The sequence below is a fragment of the Falco punctatus genome (assembly GCF_963210335.1).
Source record: "Falco punctatus genome assembly, chromosome: Z".
NCBI lineage: Eukaryota > Metazoa > Chordata > Aves > Falconiformes > Falconidae > Falco > Falco punctatus.
In genome coordinates, this window is record NC_137586.1 from 25,973,193 (window position 1) to 25,995,037 (window position 21,845).

General features: G+C 40.1%; 1 protein-coding gene across 2 annotated transcripts in view; it reads right to left on the reverse strand.

Moving 5' to 3' along the window:
* The window catches only part of SCAMP1 (secretory carrier membrane protein 1), a 51,839-nt gene extending 36,158 nt beyond the window's left edge, over positions 1–15,681 (reverse strand). Inside the window, exons 1-2 of one of the 2 annotated variants that reach the window (XM_080370909.1) lie at positions 14,578–15,673; positions 762–839 (exon numbers count right to left, since the gene is read on the reverse strand). In XM_080370909.1, coding sequence (XP_080227035.1) covers positions 762–839; positions 14,578–14,634 — 135 coding nt within the window. In that variant the 5' untranslated portion in view covers positions 14,635–15,673. Of the gene's footprint in view, positions 1–761; positions 840–14,577 lie in introns of both variants that reach the window. The other variant, XM_080370910.1, reaches the window with a different exon arrangement.
* Positions 15,682–21,845: the final 6,164 nt, after the last annotated feature.

The window sequence follows — 21,845 nt, forward strand, 5'->3', positions numbered from 1 at the left end:
TCCAGTCTAGCATTTTAGCACTGTATGAAACCTTGCTGTCGCATTGCAAACACTCAAATACTAGCACTGCCTACCAACACTACCAGATTTGCCACAAGAAATAAGAGTACATTTTAAAAATACAGTATTTGAATGCTTGTAAATTATACTTACGAACAGCAATCATCCATACATTTTGCTAATCTTGCACAAGATCTTCACTATCAAAAGTAACCAGTGAAAAATGCTATTACAGTTTGAATTTACCACCCCATTCCTTGTATGTCCCCCCTATACAAATTAGAGGCAAAGAACAACAGTGTTTCTTGGATATAAATGATTCCTTTTTACTACAGCAAACTACTCATAGCCTGTGGACTGTTACTTAAATGCAATGTTTTTCTTATTCTGAACAACATTTTCATTAAGTGAAATGGAAATCAAAAGTAAGACACTGGGGAAACGTGCCACACTCAAGCAAAGCAAGCTGAACTCAGAAAAACATGAAGACAGACTATCAAAAGTCTTACTGAACAGGTGAAATACTGAAATCTGTTTTGGCTGCCTTTCAGAGAGCCACACTTCTTTAACAGGTGAAAGCTCACTTAAGTCAGCCTACCCAATGAACCCTCCAAACACTTTACAAGACTATCATTACACAGCTTCCATTATGTCTGCTTAGCCTGTCACATGTTTTACATCAGCCTCGAACTCTGAAAACTGTACCTCACAAATCTTACCTAAAAAGATTAACAGCATAATTAAGAAAAAAATGTGCTTACTGTTCTTGAATCAGAGAAAGGATTGTACTCATCTAGCCCTGGAGGAACATTTCTTGTCACTTGTGTAACAGAAGGATCCTAGAAAAGAAAATAGTTTTGTAAGTCTATGCACAATTAAAAAAGCAACAAGTCAACACTCATATAATTGTCTCATATAAAACTCAGCTTTTGTTTCAACCTTATAATAGGGGTTTTTTTTTCACTAAAAAAGCCTGTAAACATCCGCCTCTCTCTTGTCTCCAAAATGACATCACTCCATTCTGAGCTTCTTACAAACCTAGATTAACAGAGCCTAAAAGAAACTCCATCTGTCACCCATTTGATTTATAAGGAAAAAAGCTCTCAACAGAGAAGGGAAGAAAACTGCACCCTGCTATGTTGACCACTGGACTCCACAATTCTACACACAAAAAGCACAACAGAAGAAAAGAGCTTTACATAACTCTTGGTTTTCCCTAACCACAAGTACCTTCAACAACCCCAGGAATAGGAAAAGCATTTCAGAAAAACAAAGCTGAGGAAACAAGTGTCCCAAAATACCAAAAGTACCTCTGGTTCAGCTTCTACCTGAACTGATAGAATTAGGAAATAAGTATAATTTTTTTTCCTCCAATGAACTATTCAGTGAGAAAGACTGCTTGAGGTTTAGCTTGAAAAAGCATTTTCACAAATGAAACATTTATCCGTGCTAGAGACAGGCAGGCTTGGTTCTGCAGAAAAGCACATGTGCCCACTACCATAGACCATACCAACTCTGGATAAAGAAAAATTGTAGTTATTTCATGTGATGCTTGGTTCCATTACATCATTTCTGTGCCTCAATTTAAGGTTTTTGCATCTTCAGAACATAAAAACATGAAAGGAAGGTTTTCTTGAAAATCAATAAATCAATTTATTTAATATGGTTAGTTACATTTCTATTTATGTAAATGCATAAAACAAGCGTAGAGTATTTTACAGGTACATTAAATACACAAAATAGCTGTAAATATACTATTTCCTTATTTTCAACTGATATGTATAGATGTACATATTATATTTCAACAGTCTAGTTCAACAATAGAAAACAAACTGGAGTTGATAAAGACTGGGAAGAAGACAAGTATTTACATTTATATACTTCTACATTCATATTTCCTTTAAAGAAAGCTACATTTAAAACTCTACATGAAATATTTGTCTACTTTTTAAAAACTATACTAAGTGATTTAAGCTACACTTCAGTAAATACACAAGCTATTAAGCTACTGAAGAGTAAAATTCAGATTATTAGAATCAGCATCTATTACAGCACTAGCTTAGTCCTGACAGCAGTCTACAGATGCAGGAACAGTATTTGCTTAATGGCTGCAGTCAACTTACTTACACCTAGGGAAAAAAAACCCAACAATAAACAGGGCAGAATATCTATCAACTCGAAAATCCTGTAGGGTACAGCAAATGAAAACAAGTCTGGTTTTTTCACTCGCTATAGTCAGAAATCTATTAATATCAGGCAATTTTAAAGTTTTTACTACAAAAATTTTAAGACAAGAAAATAATTGCTTCAAAAATTAAAAAGTTATATGTTGCATATTTTAATCAAATTCATGTGCATAACCATACATAAAAACTACCCTTTTGGTCACATAAAATGCTACCACTTTTGGCTAAAGAATGCATTTAGCTACAAACCAGTATTTTAATAGTGACTGAACTAGAATTAGCCTTTCTTTAAAGGTATACAAAACAATGTTACACGCAATTCAAAATTAACTGTCCTACTTTTGACTTACACCATGACTAGTGATTTCAATGAACCCACTCTGGTGACAGTCTCCCCCACAAGTCTGCCATATTTTTTTTAGTCACCATGCTAGACCTGAATGCACTGTTCAAACTAAAATCTCATCAGGCCTTGCATAAACTGATAGACTTAATTGTAACAGGTTCTTTCATTAAATGACTGCACAAAACACTGTGCAGATGAACAACAAAGGAAAATGTGCAGGGGGAGAACATTTGTTGTCAAAATTCAACTATGAATAATTTGAAACTGAACAAAAAGATAATTAAAAAATGGGGAAGAAATCTGACATTTGAATTACGCATTAGTTGACTAGGATGGTCAGTAAAAGATGAAAAAAGATTAACTTAAACCAAAGTTAATACAAATAAGATAATTTCATAATTCAATATACAGGATGGTAGAAAGTTGTATACAGCTGAAAACTTTTAACTTACTGTGGTGGGTCAACCCTAGCCAGCAGCTAAGCCCCTGCTTAGTTGTTTCCTCACTGCCCTCCTCAATGGGATACGGTGGGATAGGGGAAAGAATCAGTAAAGCAAATGCAAGTAAACTTCTGGGTGTTGAGAAAACATAAAAAGAGCTTAATAAGCCGGGAGGAATGGTAGAAAGGAAAAAAAAAAAAAGGCAACAAAAACCCACAAGTGATTCAAAGGCAATCACTCACCACCTCCCACAGCAGACAGATACCTTAGAACATCCCCACCAGCACTAGCAGCACCACCAATGTTATTGTGAGCTATGATGCTACACGATATGGAATATCTCTTTGATCAGTTGGGACCATCTGTCCTGTCTATGTCCCCTACCAACCTCTTGCCCATGCCCAGCCTACACCCAGAGGGAAACAGAGGAAGCCTTGATACTGTGGAAGCACTATTCAGTAACAGCTGAAACACTGGTGCCATACTAGCACTGTTTTGATCACAAATCTGAACCACAGCACCATAGGGACCTGCAATGAAAAAAAATTAACTGCATCCTAGCCAGACCCAGTACACTAATTCCAGCTTTTACATGTTAGTGTGGATTAGCAGTGAATAAAATACTCTATTCTTTGTTTGTGTTTTCAGTATGGTAGCCCTTCCAGAAATGCTCTCAATATCATTCCTTCTTTCACACATAAAAATGCTTTGAGTCGAGACACCTACAAAACTAGTGATAGCCAAACACCAGACTGGTGAAACAGTATGTCTGCATTATTAGAACTCAAATACACTTAGTACGCCAAGTTAAATTAGCTGCTTCAAAAGTACATTTCAAACACTAAACTTCTGTGTTTGATGGGTGCACTATTAACCAAATAACTCCACCTGACTGTGCCCAGAAAGGAAAACAAATGCAATTATTTGAATAACTAAAATATCAGATTCATGAGACAGCCACTGAACACCAGCAGATTCCCAAAACACAGGGAAAAGTGGTCTAATCAAATTCAGAAGAGCCATCTACATTTAGAAATACAATATGCAAACAATAACAAATATCTGATGAAAGAAAGCCTTTTTTCTCTGAGGGTTTCAGAGATGATGAAGGGAAAGTTTCTCAAATCTCTTCACACAGCTATTGTGACATTCTAACACTGTCAAACAGGAGGCATATGCTGAGCTAAACAACCTTACAATGGCAAAAGTCTTAGTACTAGAAACAAGTTGTATGCTTAAATACATACAGTGAGTAAAGCAAGAAGCCCTCTACCAGAAGTCCACTCTCATTTTGAATTAACAATTGCTACGCCTCTGACAAATACTGACATTGTTTGCTAAAGTAGCAGCAGCTCTGAAAAAGTCCTGAATGATCTGAGGACATTCAATATCAGCTCTATTTAAGAAAAGTTGAATTACTTACTAAATAAGAGTTATAGTTGTATTGAAATACACAAATTTAACCCTGTCAGGGCAAGTAGCATCCATTTTTTGCTTTCAGAAAACCTCAATTGCACAGTCTGGACTTCATTAGAAGTTCATGGCCTGATCTCTTCCACAAGCAGAAAGAGTCAAGAAGTTAACCCAGAGATCACAGGAAGAGTAACCTCATAGCTGAGGGAAGCAAGTACTATCCTGGAGATTCATCTCTCTCCTATACTCATTCACTGCGGTCTTCTGTAATGCTAGAGATGTCCTTGCATTTGAAAAAAACAGGCTCTTCATAGTCTGGATGCCCAGGTGTAGGCTGCTAAACTTCAAACTGTTCTGAATACCTACGGTGCATTGAACAACACCAACAGTTCAACACACTACTTACAGAATTTCTGAGGAGATTAGACCCAACATCCCAAGGAACACAAGCAATTACTTTGAATCATTTACATTACTCACCGCATCTCATTTCAAAAATAAAGCAAATGCCAACTCTTTTAAATATAGTGATAAAAACTGTAAAGTACTCACACTCACTGCTGCATAATAATAAAACACTGAATTTAGAAATTAATTGGGATCTGAACAATAAACATGAACAATAAATGTTGTGCAGGACCACATACTCAAAGAAAAAGTGGCATTTAAATGAATGTTATCAAATTTCTATGCTACATGATACATATATTCTAGGGCTTAAGAACAGTGAAAACTTTAATGTTCTACATAAATAAGTAAACCTAAAGTGGCATAACTTATTTTTCTGTATTTTATATTCCACCCAGACAAGAAAGGTAAAATGCATTATTTTTTATTTATTTTGGGGTTTTAGTATTAAGAAACTGAAAAAAGCAATAAAACCAAGTTCCAATAGGTGATAATATACAGACATCAACACAAAGCAGCTGCACAGCTGGAACCATCAACTATCCAGAGAGCTCAGCTTGCAGCATGATTTAAATGCTTGAAAATTTGGTTACCCTCTGCAAATACAGAAGACTGGGAATTTCTGGGATGGGGTTTAAATATCTGATGTTAGGCAATGAATGCAGCAACTATAAAATGCCCAGTCCAATCTCAGACTGAGAAAGCTATGCCCTGGTAGACCAGTACTTCTGCCCTGATTGGACCACCCTTGCACTAACTCCTCACCACAAGGTGATTTTCCTCGGCCACCCAGCCAGTCAGTCCCAGATGCTGCTCCAACTTGTCCAACTCCTGTTCCCTTCTGTCCAATTCACACTTCCTTCTCCAGCCTCATCCCACCCAAAATCCTGTCAGTTCAGCCCCCTGAGTTTCTGATCTTTGTATTTAACAACTAGTGGTACTAAACATGGAACAGAATTTATGAACAGGCCAGTTTCCATAGCCAGCTACTGTAGCTATTGCTGCATTTAAGTCACATGCAGTCGTTTCAGATGACATTTTCAAGACTTGAATTAGTTCAGGAGATTGGAGTTTTAAGAAACCAGCACAACTTAATTAACTGGTTTCCATCTAATCTTTCATTTTACCAGCTTCTCGTAGTCTCTCTCCCACATCAATTTCGAAAGCAAAGACAAGCATCACACTGGTTGCATCACTAGAAGTCAGGTACCAGAAGCATCCCAGTATTTACATCAAGAATAGAGAAGTCTCTCTCTCTCAAAAAAAAAAAAAAAAAAACAACAAATAAAAACAAATAAAACCAAGCCAGAAAACACAACACATTTATATCTCACATTGGCAAAGGCACCCATGCCAGGTTAAGAAAATTATGCTCACATCACTCTGCTATAGATAGAATTAACTGAATACCCAGTTACCACAGAGGATGTACAAACAACTAATTACAAGTGAGAACGTTTAAAATGGAGCAGAATAATCCATTCTATGCAAGCTTTTACAGCTTTCTGAAAAACAAATTATGGGGAAGAGAGACTTCTGTTGTCTAGGAGACGAAAACTAGTCATCAGCTACCATATTTCATTAATACTGAAGAGATTAGCAAATAAAAGACTGAAGAAGCAGATACATCTGTTATGATTCTTTGTATTACTGTTCACTGGGAACGGGTCCAGCATTGTTCCACCATGCTTTGACAGCACAAATAAGCCACTAATATTCTGAAAAACACAATCAGCTAAGTTTACATTGTTAGTTGTGATTCTGATTTAAGTGAAGAGAAAGTAGTGAACTAGGAATCATCCCCTCCAAACTGTCCTTCAGGTTGTCAAAAAAAAAAGTTTTCACTTTAGACGTATACCCATTCTACTGAAAAGGCCAAAGCATTTATCCTATGCACAAATAATTTTAACATGGAATGAAAGAGGGAAAAAAATAGGCTAAAAAAATAACTAATAATACACACTTGTGTTGCCTTTTTTTTTTTTTTTCCCTAAGTGGAACTAAATAACTGACATCAGTGCTTTGTCGAACATTTCATTCACTGGAGTATTTTTCAGTTTGCTCCCAAGGTCTAGCAGGGAAGTAAAACCAACATCTTATTGCGGAGGTCAAGAAACAGGGTTTATAAACACTCATTCTGAACACTGATTTGGATAGAGATTATAATGGTTTTACAACACAGCAGCAAATAAAAACAAGAATTTCAAATAAAAATCACATAACCTATGTAGAACAAAAAAATAATTGTTGGAAAGAAGAATAGGGGAAAATGTATAAGATACTTGTACAAGGAAAAGAACAGGAGGAACAAAGGTAACCACTAAGGAAATAGGATAGTAACAAATTTGTAACACTGATTTGTCAATTAGGTCAAGTGAGCAAGCCAACTAAACGTCTTCCAAGACTTGGGTACCAGAAGTATTGTACATCAAAAGAAAGCAATAATCATGTTGTTTGGAAAAAGCATAAAACTGAAATGCTGCACTTAGAAGTAACAGCATTTTTTTATTATTATTTCTTTTTTATATTTATATGAAATTCATAGGACAGCACCTAATATATGATTAAACTGACAGAAGTACACATAATTAGAAGCTAGTCCTAGGGGGAAAAAAAAAAAAAAAAAGACTACAGAGAAATAAAATAACTATGAACATAAAAATGAATTTTAAAAGAAGAGGATTAGTTATTTTTATTGAATGAAATCGAAAAAAGAAAATATGGAAAACACCTTATGAGTTACATAGTTCCTTAAATAGAGCCAAGGGAAGAATAAGCTACTGAAGATGACTGCAGAAATAATCTTTTTTTTTTAACCTTAGTTACTACGTTAAGTTCAGGGGCTAAGAATGATCTCAGAGTAGTTGCACCCCAACATGAGAAAACAGTTCTCCTTGTCATAAAAATTATCAGAAGATGAAGTATCTTTACATTATCAATTATTCACTGTATCAATCCTACTACCTCCCTCACCAGTCACTGACTACCCTTCAGCTCTGCCACCATACAATTTTAATTTTACTTCAAGATCCCCACAAATGAGTTCATCCAGCCTAACTGCTTTACCAGTCACTGACATCAACCAGCCTTCGCTTTGCCAACTTCTTTGCTATTTACTGTTCCATAAACACTTTTATCTAGCTATGCATTTGCCCTGTTGCTTTTTGTGCTTGGAAGGAAGTTCCCACGAAGCAAGAGAGGCACAACCCCAATCTTAACCTCCAAACTATTCAAAATGCTCAGCAAAGATGTTACTTCTTCCAGAAACTCTGACTGTATATAGCACTGAATCCAGACTGGTGAATCCATCCCAGGGAAATCATGAGACTAGATCCACAAATCTAGCAAAGTCAATCTTGACCAACTAGGATTTCTTACCCATATCACTTCTACTGAAAGGCTTTTATTTTTGCTACATGAAAAGTACAAGCTCTTTTCATTTCAACGTAAGCTCTCCATCAATTATCACAATTTATTCCCTATATTAGCCTTTTCTAAATATGAGTAACACTAATTGTACTTTCCAGTAAGAATTCATCCTGAGGTTTGGTGGGTTGGTTTTTTTATGCCCACAGTTGTACTTTCTGTTGAGTACTTCCTAAGATCATACCATTGCCTCAGAGGATTAAACAAAAACACAACAAAAAATTCCTGAAATTATGCTGGTCTGAGTTTTTCGATTTCTGAATCAAAGAGAAAACTATCCATCCCATTTCTCATTTATGAGTTCTGGAGAGTAATCAAAGTTATTGCTGTTTCAGTTGAAACTCTCCTTATGATATACTTTGCTTCCCGTACATCCTCATGAGCAATTTTTGGGGAGAAACTGCTGACAAAACTTAGCTTTTGAGAACAAAACTGGGAGGGGAAAAAAGAAATTATCTGGCCAGCAATAGATATCAAAGCTTTCTTTTCTCCTGTGTTAACTGTTGGGTTTCAGCTTTTAAATTAAGATCTGACGCTGGGAAAAGACAGCCTGCACATGAAGGATGTGTTTTTCAGTCCCATAACACTACATTCAGCCAGATTAAGCTTCTGAAACTGCAATTTGCATATGTTCAGCAAACATATGGTATATATCAAACAGCTACACTCTCCAAAGACTCTCCCTGTTCATGCCACAGTAAGCTACACATGGAAAAGCAAAGTTTCAAGAAGCTACTAATGTTTTGATGCAGTTTCAAACATTGCCGGGACTTCATGCTTTACTTCTTTATTCATTATTCCATGCCCAAGACTGAGTAAGGGTACAGAAACTTCACAAACAGCAATTAAATTCAGATTTCATGTTTCACTATCCTAATAGTACATTAGCAGTACAATTTACATTTAACAGAATAAAGAAGCCTTAATGTATCGTACCTACTATAAATACATCTTAATCTATGATTAAAAATCACTTACTACAAGAAAGAGCTGTCCTTTAAAGGTTACACATTAACACCTGGAGGAATTAATGACTTAGAGGCAAAATAAATTCTATTTCTGTACTTCTAACAACAATAATATTAATAATAACAAAAAAATCAGAGTAACCAATACAACAGTTCTTTCACAATTTCACATTTAACATCTCATTCACTGATCAGCCATTTCTCACCCCCTTCATACAATGATATTCAAAACATCTTCACTCTAGCACTGCCAGAACAACTATTAAATAGGATAGTGCAAAAGTAGCCAGCTGGCATTTCTCATACTCGGGTCTCAAGTGGTGCCCATTATCTCATGGAAGCAGAGCTATGACGGGTTCCAAGCTACTGAGCAAACGCCTCACCTCTGCGACCAAGAAGAACTTCAGAGGCTCACAAGACCAAATTTGTCCTAAAGCTTGCACCAGTCCCATCCTGCAATGGAGTACTGGATGCCTAACAAATACCATATTCATCACATTGTTATTCTCTAATCTTTCTCCTTCCTCAGCTCTTGAATGTGTATTATGTTCCTCTTTGTAATGTTAAATCTCAATATATAGTGCAGTAATAATACTACTGCAATATGTGCTAACACTTTATGGAAAATCTGAAAAATAAACGAAGCTGTAACCCTTACCAAACACCTATTAAAACACTTCACAGTATTAACAGATTACAGTGCAGTTACAGCACTGATGACATGTACTCTTAAAAACTAACCACCATGTAGGTCAGCTAAAGGTGACTTCCAATACCATGATGCTCAGCATTAAATTATACAAGATTTAGGGGAATTCATAAGCTTTGAAAACGTGAAGGGAAACCAGGCAATAAAGTTAGAAAAATAGTTATTTTGAAGGACCAGGACCCTAATTACTTAAAGTGTTTCTGTAGTGTTTGTGCTTTAGAATTAAAAAGTTTTGTTTTGTGTCTATGTGTGTAACTGAGTTTGAATTCTTTTATTGACTGAAATATACCCAATTAAGTTGTCTGTCTTTAAAATCGTAAAGGACATAAAATAAAAATAAGACTTCTCTCTCTTCCTGTAAGTTTCTATCACTTCAGCTTCACTCGAGCAATCAAGGTATGAACTGTAGAGATTCTGCTGCCATACAAGGTAGCAGCCATCTGCAGCTTCAGCATCAAACCTTCAGCTTCTACTTCCTGTCAAACCAGATAATTTTGCGCTCATGTGAGTCAGATTAAGTGTAATACCCAATTTATAACTGGAATTACCTCTGTAGTAGATTTAACTAAGATCCAAACAGCTGCTTGCTCTCTCCCCACCCCACAGTGGGATGTGGGAGAGAACTGGAAGGGTAAAAGTGAGAAAACTCATGGGTTGAGATTAAAGACAGTTTAATAGGTACAGCAAAAGCCACACATGCAACTAAAGCAAAACACAGAATTCATTCACTACTTCCCACTGGCAGGCAGGTGTTCAGACACCTCCAGGAAAGCCGGGTTCCATCACATGTAGTGGTTACTTGGAAGACAAATGCCACAACTTCAAACATTCCTCTCCTTCCCACCACCCCATCCCACTCCTTCTCCCAGCTTTTATTGCTGAGCATGTTCTGTGGTGCAGAACACACCTTTGGTCAGTCAGGGTCAGCTGTGGCCCTTCCCAGCTTATTGTGCACCCTCAGTCTACTCACCAGTGGGATGATGGGAGAGGCAGGAAAGGCCTTGACTCTGTGTAAACCCCAATCAGCAATAACAAAAACATCCCTAAATTACCAACACTGTTTCCAGCACAAATCCAAAACACAGCCCCATACTAACTACTATGCAGAAAATTTCACTGTACCCCAGCCCAAACCAGCACAAAGCTCTAACATATGCTTAGCGCTAGTGACTCGAGTAATCCTGTGACCTTTGTGGGGGCAATTCAGGTGCCTAACACCATTTTTAGATACCTTAGAGCACCTTAAACAGAATGGTAGTCATGACAGAACTACAAAAGATCCATGTCTTTTTGGAGTAACAACTTGATGCTAACCAGAATTTGGGTACCTAATCCCACCCAAAGAAACGACTCACATAACTAACATTACATTCATTTGAGTTTTCATGATTTCTGTCCTTACACACTAAAACTGAACATGACACAGGCTGTTCTGTTTAAGTCTTCACCCGTATCATACAGTGGTTTGGCTTTCACATATATATATTTTATTTTCACTCCTACCATAATATCTGTACTAGTTGCTAATAAATAATCATCTCATATGTTTGGAGGACTGCAACATCCAGCCCTCAAACAATGTAATGTCTGTCAGCCAAGCCACAAAGGCCTGTGAAATTCATAGCTTTACTTTAAAAAAAAAAAATAATTTCTTCTCTTCATAGTATCATTCACTTACAAAAGAAAAAAAAATCCACCACAGAACCAACATATTTTTATTGTAAATGAATTGCTGAATTGTTTCCGAGTAAATGAAACTTACTGGATTTTGAGAGACTGCTGTTTCATAACCTTTTATCTGTATCACTTCCCAAGACAGAAGACTACAGCTTTCATTATTAGTCTACTTTCATTTATGATACTTGAGGTCATGCCAAATGTGTCTTTCTACACAATGCTGCTATATCAAATTATAGCAGGATTATCACATTTGTATGGTACATGGATGCATTTTCTTCCGTACAACTTTAATACGATCAAAAGCTTTTCAACATTAGAATTTTACTTATCTGTTTCATTACCTCTTGTCTCTTAAATTGAATAATCTCTTTTTTGTTGGTACAGCATCCAAAGGACAGCTACTTTCAGAGGAATACTATGACTTCAAAAGCATACCAATCTTTGGGTTCAATTCAAGTTTGTTTATTAAAAAAAAAAGTAGATGTTAAGTAGCCACTGCCTCAAAATCAGCAACATTTTAAGATCAAGCCAAGTAAGCTAATACCTGAAACAAAAAATTCTGTTTTACAAACTAAATTTCATTACTTCCAGTAGATACCAAAACAGAAACATAATTTAATTTTAGGTTTCCAAAAGAATTAACTACCCAAAATATAACAAACTAGATGTTTCTGCTTTACCTTTATCTTCCCAGAGAGCACATTTATTTGGTTCAATATCAAGCAAGAATCTCTGCTAAAATATTTTTATTAAAAGACTAAAAACAGTCACAGAAAACCTCACAAGTAGATCACAGACAGCGGGTAAAATGAAAATATTTAAGAAAGAGCAGGATCCATATTTAGACCTTGGCAACAACTCTTCCACATAATGCCTGCTCCCCCCCTTCTCTGCCATACTATTTTGTGGTTTTACATTAGCGCAGGCACTGCCTTCAAAAGTAAGGAAAATAACTAATGACATCATACATAACATTACCAAGCAAAGACAAAAATAAGTTCATTTGAATGAGATGTTCAGACAACATGACTTAGGTTTGTCAGTGTCCACCTGGAAATACTGGTTCAATCTGTAAAATACTTTAAAACACACAGTCAGACAAAATTGAAACGCAGACATGCATTAATACCCACTAATTTCAAAGCTGTTATGCCAACAAAGTGGCAGTCAAGGTTTGGCTTATACATGGAGGCCTTTTGCCCCCTCAAGTTAAACATGTGGATAAGTAAAGGTATGCAAGATTACCTTTTGTCAGCAGTGGAACATGAAGGAAGTTAGAAAGGACTGAAGGAAGTGAAAAAAGCCTCTGAAAAAGGAAAAGTATACAGCTTTCCTAAACCAACTTCTGCAAATAAAAAACCTAGAACTGTGTTTAACAGTGAGCTTCAAGTTACAGAGAAGTTGTTATAGAGTCCTTTTATCGTGATGAGTTGCAGATGAGAAGTAGAGCGTGGATTCTGCCTCACAGCTACAAGAAGTTTTTCCCCTGAAGAGAAACTGGAATCAACTACTGCACTTTAAGCAATCTCTACAAACCAGAAGTATGGCTGAGGTAGGTCCCTAGCTTAGGTCTCAGAAACACTATGTAGGACAAGTTTCCTGGGCTGATGAACAATGCAGGGGCAAGCATACTGCTTCCAATACCCCTAACTGTGCTGGGTATCTCTACACAATAAATTTTGCTAGATGTTATTTTCATAACTGTTAGAAAAAGTCAGGGAAAGCATCACGTGTCTTTGTTGCTGAAGTCACATTCTAGAACAATGACACCTTTTCAGCACTTGGTGCCAAAAGGTATTTAAAAGAACAGTGCTCAGTGCCACTGGTACCAGTCCAAATTATTGTTGGCGGCAACCTCAAGGCCAGGGCTGCTGTTCCTCTGGGAGGTCATAACACTCTGTAAAACATCAAGTAAAAACAAGAGTGCCTAGCCTAAGGAATACTACTGACTGAATTTTACGACCATAAAAACTAAACTAATGACTCAGACTCCAATGAATAAATGTCAGTAATGCTGTGCTTCCACCAGCTACCTGCACATAATTATGCTTGAAATGTGACAGCTCAATTTTTAAAATGCCTAATTATTCCAGCTGACATTGTAAACTCACTGCCGTATACTATGTGCGTGCTTTAAAGGGTCAACATGAAATAAAATGCAAACCAAAAAAAAAGCTCAGTAAGATTCTTAAAGTAAGTAGCTCAATAAATTAGTTGAACTAGATTCAAATAACAAAGGAAGAAACAGACGAGAAGCATGCAAGGAGGTCAGCTTATTTTGACAGCTGAAGCCAGAACAGTGGATGAACAAACAATTCTCAGCTGTATGACAAATCAATAGTGCAAAACTTAAATGCAAAATGCCGCATTTTGAGATGCAGGGTAGAACTTATGCCGAGACATCAGCATCCTGCATGCTCCAGAAATAACATAAAGAAACATGCAAGCTTGACAGAGGCTGGGAGTAAACCAGAAAGGAAAAAGAAGGTAAATTCCCTAAGCTTAACTATCTGGGTCAGTCAAACGGAAGAAAAAAAGACTGTAGTAGTATTATACACACACAAAGTTACCGCCAAAATAAAGAAACGTTTTTCTCTTCAAAATAACGCACCTGAAACTCGATTTGCATTATTTTAGCAACAGAAGGACACATGAAAACCCGAACTTTTGAAACGGCCGTACCCGTTCCTAGGGCTTCCGGTAACACTGCCTGTCCTACCAGCCTGCTGGAGCCGCCACGACCCCGCAGCCTCCCGGCGGGCTGCCCCCCGGCACTGCTGCCGGCCCCCTGAACACTGCGCTGCCCCACGGCGCCGGCCCTTCCCCACCTGCCGCAGCAGGCAGCGGCCCCGCGCACGCCGCGGGAGAAGGGCCGGGGTCCGTCCGTCCCTCCCTCCCTCCCCCGGGACGCCCACGGCTCGGCGCAGCCCGCTCTCCCTCCGCCGCGACACCGAGCAAGTCTCACGGTCGCCCGCCGCCCCCTCCCCGCCCCAAGCCTCACCTTGAAGGGGTTGCTGAGGTCCGGGTCGGCGAAGGGGTTGCTGTCGAAGTCCGACATGGTGGGGACAGGCGAGCGCTGCGATCACCGGGTGGCGGCTCTTCCCCTGCGGCGCCCCCGACACTCGCCGGCTCCTCAGCTCCCCGCCCCCCGGCCCGCCGCTGTCGCCGGCCGCTGCGGCCCAGGCCCAGGCCCGAGCCCGCCCCCTCCTCCACCGACCAGCCACGGAGCGCTGACCTCCCAAAATGGCCGCCCCGGAAGTGAGGTTGCGGGGCGGGACGGGCCTGGAAGGTAGGGGGAGCGCCCATTCCCCGGGGCAGGCCGGAGGCAGCGCGGGGGCGGGGGCGGGGGCAGGGCTTGGGAGAGCCCATTCCTGGGGCGGGGAGGGAGGCGGACCCGCCGTAGTGAGGGCGGTTGGGCATGCGCTGCCCTCGCCGCTCCGTCTGGGCGGACGGGGGCGATGGGGGGCTCCGTCCCGCCTCCCTCGCTTGCCAGCACCAGCCAGGAGCCGTGGGGGAAGGAGGCCCGGGGCTTCCCGCCTCGGGGGGCGGGCCCAGCGCAAGGCGTGCGGACGTTGCCAACGGCCATGGCCGGAGCGGCGCTCTGAGGCGCCGGCTGGGCCGCGGTGGGCGCTACTTGGTAGCCACGCCTCGGGGCTACTCGGGGCGGACGGTGCCCGAAGGGAGGAGCTGCGCGGCCCCTCCGTCCCTGCCCGCCTCAGAGCGCGTCGGGGCGGCCCGCCTCATCTGGGGAGTGATAGTGGGCGTGCGAAGGTAGCAAGGAGGCCTTCAGGTTTGAGGCTTGTTTAGTAAAACACAGATTGACTCTCCTGCTGGCTTCTCCTGTTGGCATAATAAATAGCCTGCAAAACGCATGGCTATCCCGATGTCTGGTACGCAGGTTCAAGCAAGGTAGCCTTGGCCCGTAGCCTTGACTCATGGTCACAAAATCCTGCTTCCATGTGTGGGGATGTTAAAAAGGTTTCTTGGAAGTGTTCAACCATTTCCTACTGTAAAAGAGTTCGAATACTTCCCGACACTGCAGTTTGAAGGACCTGGTCTGAATGATGACAATAAATGGGAGCAGCTGTTTGAAGCACTGAAGAACCTTTGGTTCAGAGATGTGGTTGAAATCTGAAACCAGAAAATCCTGAATTTCTTTACATTCTTCCTAAAGACATTATTTAAATTGTCATGTAAATGCCGAAAAGGAGAAATTTGGGGCATGTCAGATGAAATTGCTATGAGAATAAAACTGGTCTTTTAACTTTTCAGTGTTCAAATGTGATTTCTTCCCATGTAATGAACATAGACTAACTGTGGGGCGCATTGCCTACGATTTTTTGACCATTGACTCAGAGTGGTAACATTCCTATGTATTTTAATAGCTGAATGTGTGTCATTACTCTGATCTTGACACTGGGAGTTATTACAAGGGTGGTGTTCTGTCAACAAGCCAGGAAAAATCCTACATGTACATGAGAATTGATTTTGCATGGATCAGTAAAGAACACAATAATTGCTTCAGGGTTGCTCTAAATTTATGCAGAAGTTTCTCAGTTATTTGTGAAGGACTGTTAGAAACAAGATGGTATGCAAATTCTACAAATTATAAAAGTATAGTTTCTAAACAACAAAACATTTCCAACTTTTTTGTTCCTATGAAGTTTTAAATGCTTCATACTTAACGCAAAGGCAGCTGTTGTACAATCAACAAAAGTACATTACAATATTAGTCACAGTCATTCATATAGCTCACTTACGGTGACAGCAAATTAAATCATGTTGTTTTCCAATATTCACCCATGTCTCAATAGGGTCATAGCTCAATGGTACGTGATGATAGTTCAAAAGCTGTGTGCATTGGCAGCTGTGTATTTGCTCCTCTTTCAGCTGAACATGAATGAATGTATGCATGCATGAATGAATGAACATTTGCCTGGAAAGACTATCTTTTCCTGTGTGGTTGCTTGTGCTTCAAATCACGGACATTGTGACATTTCTCTGATCATAATTTGTGCACAGTTAAAGGGGAATAATCTGTCATCTCATATAAGTTTCAAGGCAATAATGAAAATAGATTACGACATTTTTTGATAGGATAATAAGAATTTTACAGTTAAATGATAGAACTCCATAGTGCATCTTTACTTGCTACTAAAAGTGTAAACTTTGAGAGACACCAACTGACTGCAAGCTAATAGAAGGTGAGAATTAATTTATGCTTCCAACTAAATGAGCAGTTTGTACTGTATATAAACAATATGGGCAATATAAATGGTCATCATTTGATGCTGAAGGTTGACATTGTCGGTTGTTTTCCTCATCTTCCAAAGGAGTTTCAGAATTAGAAGAGAGACATGATTAACCAAGGATGCCCCCCATGCCCCCCCGCCCCCCACCAACATGTCCTCTGTACACCACGCTTTCCAAATAGTAGAATTTAATTTTTTTGTAGGAATTACCTACTTGCAATTAATTGTTTCTAATTGTAGTACAAGATGTAGCTCATAAATACATCTATGTGATTTTTAGTAAGTTCACTGAAAAATACATTCTAGTACAGAATAGGTGACATTATTCAGATAAAATTATCTCTCTCAACTAAAAATTCCCCAGCCTCCTCAAACTGGGGTTTTTTCAGCGGTTTTCAATAATTCTGAAATTGCCTTCTTATCAAAGGAAATTATCTTAATCTGAGTTAGCCATTTTCTCAGAAGAGTTTAAACTTCAACAAACATTAGATTTGAACTACTTTCATGAGAAGTTTGTGTTTGAGAGGTCTTGTGTAAAGAATTGGCTTGATATTACTCCTTCAAGTCCTCCCTCTCTTGGACTTGGTATTACTCCTCAAGTCTTCTCAATTTTCTATCACTTGTGGAATTTACAGCATTTATGCCAACTTCAGATGGTGGCAAGGAGTGCTAAGATCAGTTGAGAGGAAAATGCATTCTTTTTTTTTAATGCAAAATGTTTGAATGCTGAGTAGACAACCAAGTGGTCTGTCTTGGTCAGCTCTCTGTCACAGTAAAAGTAGGTCACAGTTTTACAGAGGATGGACCTTCAAAAAATGAAACCAAGCTGTGACAAATAAGCCCTAAACACTAAGAAGTGTTTCCTTTCATAAAATGGAGCGGTCTGTGTAAGCAGCATCAAATGCAAGCATAATTAATTTTTAGAAGAAAGCAGGGATGGAGAATGTCAGCGTGCCACATGAACACAGAACTAAGGCTCTACTGCAGAAGTTGGACAAAATGATTGGCACAGAAGACTGAATGACTGCTAGAAACTCATGCAGTAGAAACAACAGAACTTTATGGTAGTATAAGTGCCATGGTTTAACCCAGGCCAGCAGCTAAGCACCCCACAACCCCTTTCTCACTCCCCCTCACCCAGAGGGATGGGAAGGAGAATCAGGAAGGAATGTAAAACCCAGGTTTGAGATAAGAACAATTTAATAGGTAAAGCAAAAGCCACACATGCAGGCAAAGCAAGGAATTCACTCACCACTTCCCATGGGCAGGCAGGTGTTCAGCTGTAGAGCAATGTAGCTGGGTTAATTAGCATTGATAATATACAGCTGTGGGTTGGCTTCAGGGGCGGTGGGTTGGCTGATGTAGATAAGGTGCAGCTGTGGCTGCTTCTTTTAAATGGTTGAGAGCCAAAGAAGAGAGGGCAGCTGAGGAAAAGAGAGAAGGAAGAAGCAAGAGAAGAGAGAGCATGTGCCCTGGGTGAGGAGAGACTAGGCGAGGGCAGCAGAGGGACTGGCATGAAGAGTATGTTGTGGTAAAAGACCTTGTTGCAGCTGGCTAGTTTGGAGAGTGCTGTAATATTTGGCCATCCCCAGGGCAGCTGGGCTCCATCACATGTACCAGTTACTCAGGAAGACAAATGCCATAATGCCAAATGTCCCCCCCTTCCTTCTTCTTCCCCCAATTTATATACATGACATCATATGGTATGGAATATCTCTATGGCTAATTTGGGTCACCTGTCCTGGCTGTGTCCCCTCCCTATTTCCAGTGCTGCTCCAGCCCTCTGGCTGGCAGGGCCCAAGGAACTGAAAAGTCTTTGATTTAGTATAAACATCACCCAGTAACAACTAAAACCATCAGTGTGCTGTCAGCATCGTTCTCACATCAGAGCCAAAACACAGCGCTGTACTAACTACTGAGAAGAAAATTAACTCTATCCCAGCTGAAACCAGGACAAAGTTACAGCTTCAAATTAGGTCATGTGCAGATACTAATTTTAAAGTCTTGCTGAACATTTAGAAGACATCTAGTCTGTTAGGTAAAACTTTACCTGAGGAGTTATTCCATAACAGCTTCTGGAAAATTTAAAATGCCAAGAACCTTTTTGTAGATCTTACAGCAGAGACATTTACTAGCAAATTGTTGAAGAGGTTTTAACTTAGGACTGAGGGAAAAGAAGTGTGATAAACAGGCTTTTCAATATAATACTTGAAGGATATGAGCTGCAGTATTCCCCAAAATCTTTTGCCTCAGTTTAAAAGAAAAATGTGTGGAGAAGAGAGGAGAAAGGGCAGAAATGACAAATTCAGAACTCCAAAAATCTGCTACATACAGACTTCCCCTTTAACCTCTCTTTCACTTTCTTACAATCAATGAACCTCTGATTCCACAAAATAAATTCAGTTTTAGTGTGATGACTGCTGAATCAAAATCTCCATGTTTCCATCATGCAAAGTGTTGAGCTAGTATAAATGTGTTTTGATAGTCTGAAGAGGTAGCTTTAGTCTTTTTCTGGGAGTGTGGCTGCTTTGCCGGTTCTATTGTCAGAAGGTACACTTGCACCCTTTCCTGAGTAGGACCAGCTTAGCCAGTGCACGGTGGTGGTGCATGACCAAGCCAGACCTCTGGGGTCACCTAACAAGTGCAGCAGTGAACACTGACAGACTGGTGGTCATCTTGCCCTTTTCATGAGAACACTGACTGCTCTCTGTGGCCCAACACTTAGATTTTCCCATTGCATTCCAGAACTGTAGCAGAATGTTTGGAACTCTCTGTGGACAGCTTACCCCTTTGGAGGTAGGAGAAGGATTCCCAGGACAGTAGCTGAATTGCAGCAGGGAATGGGTAACCGATACATAGCCAGGTTGTGGCCCTTTTGCCAAAGGTCAGTCTAGTACTGCCAGTGATCTCGTGCCCTGCATGCCCATGCTCTACCCCACTGTCTTGCTGTGTGACTAACCCACGCTGACCTAAGGACGTGTGCATCCAGCCACTGTTCTTCATGCCCCTCAGGAGAATCAGAACTGAACGTTAGTTCACAGCAGAGGACAAACATCTCATATTTGCTGCTTGGAGTAACTGATTTCACTGAAGTCCAGGTGCTCTAAGGGCATGCTGTGTAATAACAAAACTGGGTCATTCTTGGCTTGAGCAAAGATTTGCTTTTGCTGACCTAGAATGATATTGCTTAATGTAATGTCTTTCAAAACAAAGGTTATATATGAGGTATAAAAGCTGTCTCCACTGGTACCATTAGTTTCTGCCACTTTTCGTATTTCCCTTAGTCCTATTCTGCTCTATCTGTTCTGGCACTCCACAAAGAGTAGATCATCAGCAAGCCATCCTTCCCTCTGCTTCCTTTCCCTGTGGACCAGTTGCTGGTCATTGCTCAAGGAGTAGAGCCCTTCACCCATGGCAGGGGATGCCTGTATTTCAGGAACATGCTGGCAGAGCATAGCTATCAACAGCAAGGTGTCTTCCATGTTTCTGCCAGAGTGGATTTGTCTGCTTGTTTCCATCCCACAGGCAGCAAAGGTAAGCATTAGCACAGAGCCCTGTAATCAGCACTGGCCAAGACAGCACATGTAATTGTGTAAGAAGAGTTATTCCTGCTGAAAGAAAACTTGTGTGTCCATCTAGCAGGGGACAGAACAGCAGCAATTTTCCCCCTCTTGTCTAATGAGTTGTGACACCTGTGGATGAAGCCACAGACTGCCATAAAAGCTGCCTTTGAGAGGATGGCTAACCTACTGTGGAAGCCAGGGTGTGGGAGCAATGGATAATAAGCTACAGTCGTGAAGGAAGATACAGCAAAGCAAACACATGCTATTTGGGCAGGGGAAGAGCATTCCAGGCAGCTGTGGAGTGAAGCCAAGTGGCACTAGCAGTCTGTGCTGCTTGCATATGTTCCTGTACCAACTGAAGAGTGGGAGAGAGAGCAGAAGCTAAGGCAGGTGATAAAAGAGCTAGTTCAGGCAGTGAGCAGACCTCAGTCTCACCAATCTCCTCTTCCCAATGTGTTTTCTCTTGCAGTATTATACCACAGATGCTTGGCTTCAGCAGCCCTTTTCCTACACCTACCCAACCTCTTCTCATTCTGCACCACTCAAGAAGAGGTACACTGGTGGACTTCAGTGGGAATTGTCTGGACAGTAGCAGGACTTGCGCTATCATCCTTTCCAGACAAATGATTCTGGCAAATAACCTTTCAGTGTCTCATCCTTTCCCATTTAAAACTGTACATAAACAGTGGAATCTAAATAGTTGTCTGCATTTTCTGTTTTGCATTGCTTTTAATCATTCATATTTTCTTCATTGAGTGATTATTAAGTTGTCATTTTTAAGCAATTAGATTCCAATTAGAAAGCAATTGAATTGCATTGCTGGGATCTGGAAAACAATTCAGGGAGGAATCTGCATACATATAAGTATTAAGTGATTCAGAACAGGGGTCCTCAAATGTCAGGAGTTCTGTTCTGCAAAAAATAAGACAAGGAAAAAAGGTTGAGAACAAAAAGATGTAGAGAATGACAGTTTCTTGGTTTCATGTCAACAATACACAGTTTTGCAGAACAAATGTGGGATTTTGCATAAAACAGCTCAGAGTGCATCCTTCGCAGTTTGCCTCTCCCAATCCTGATGCACAGGTGCAAGTAGTTACTAATCTTCACACAAAGCCCAACAATATATTGAGAATGTTTAGGCTTGGGGCAACCTAGTCTGCTGTCATTCCATCTCTACATGTACCTACTCTCCCTGTATGTGACCATTAGTGGACAAGAAGGCTTATGCCTGGCACAGAGGGTCTGAATACAGCTGCATCAGGACACATGCAGGTGTCATCAGGCAAGAATCCATACATCTGCTACTGCGGTTGCCGCTCAGTCAAAACCAAAAATTATGTGTGGCTTTTGCAGTGTTGAATAGTGTCCTGGCAGTGAAGTAGCACTTTAAGGACACTTGTTTCTAGCCAGCAGCAAGGGGAAGTCTAATATTACAAACAGAAGGCCAGTTGTTC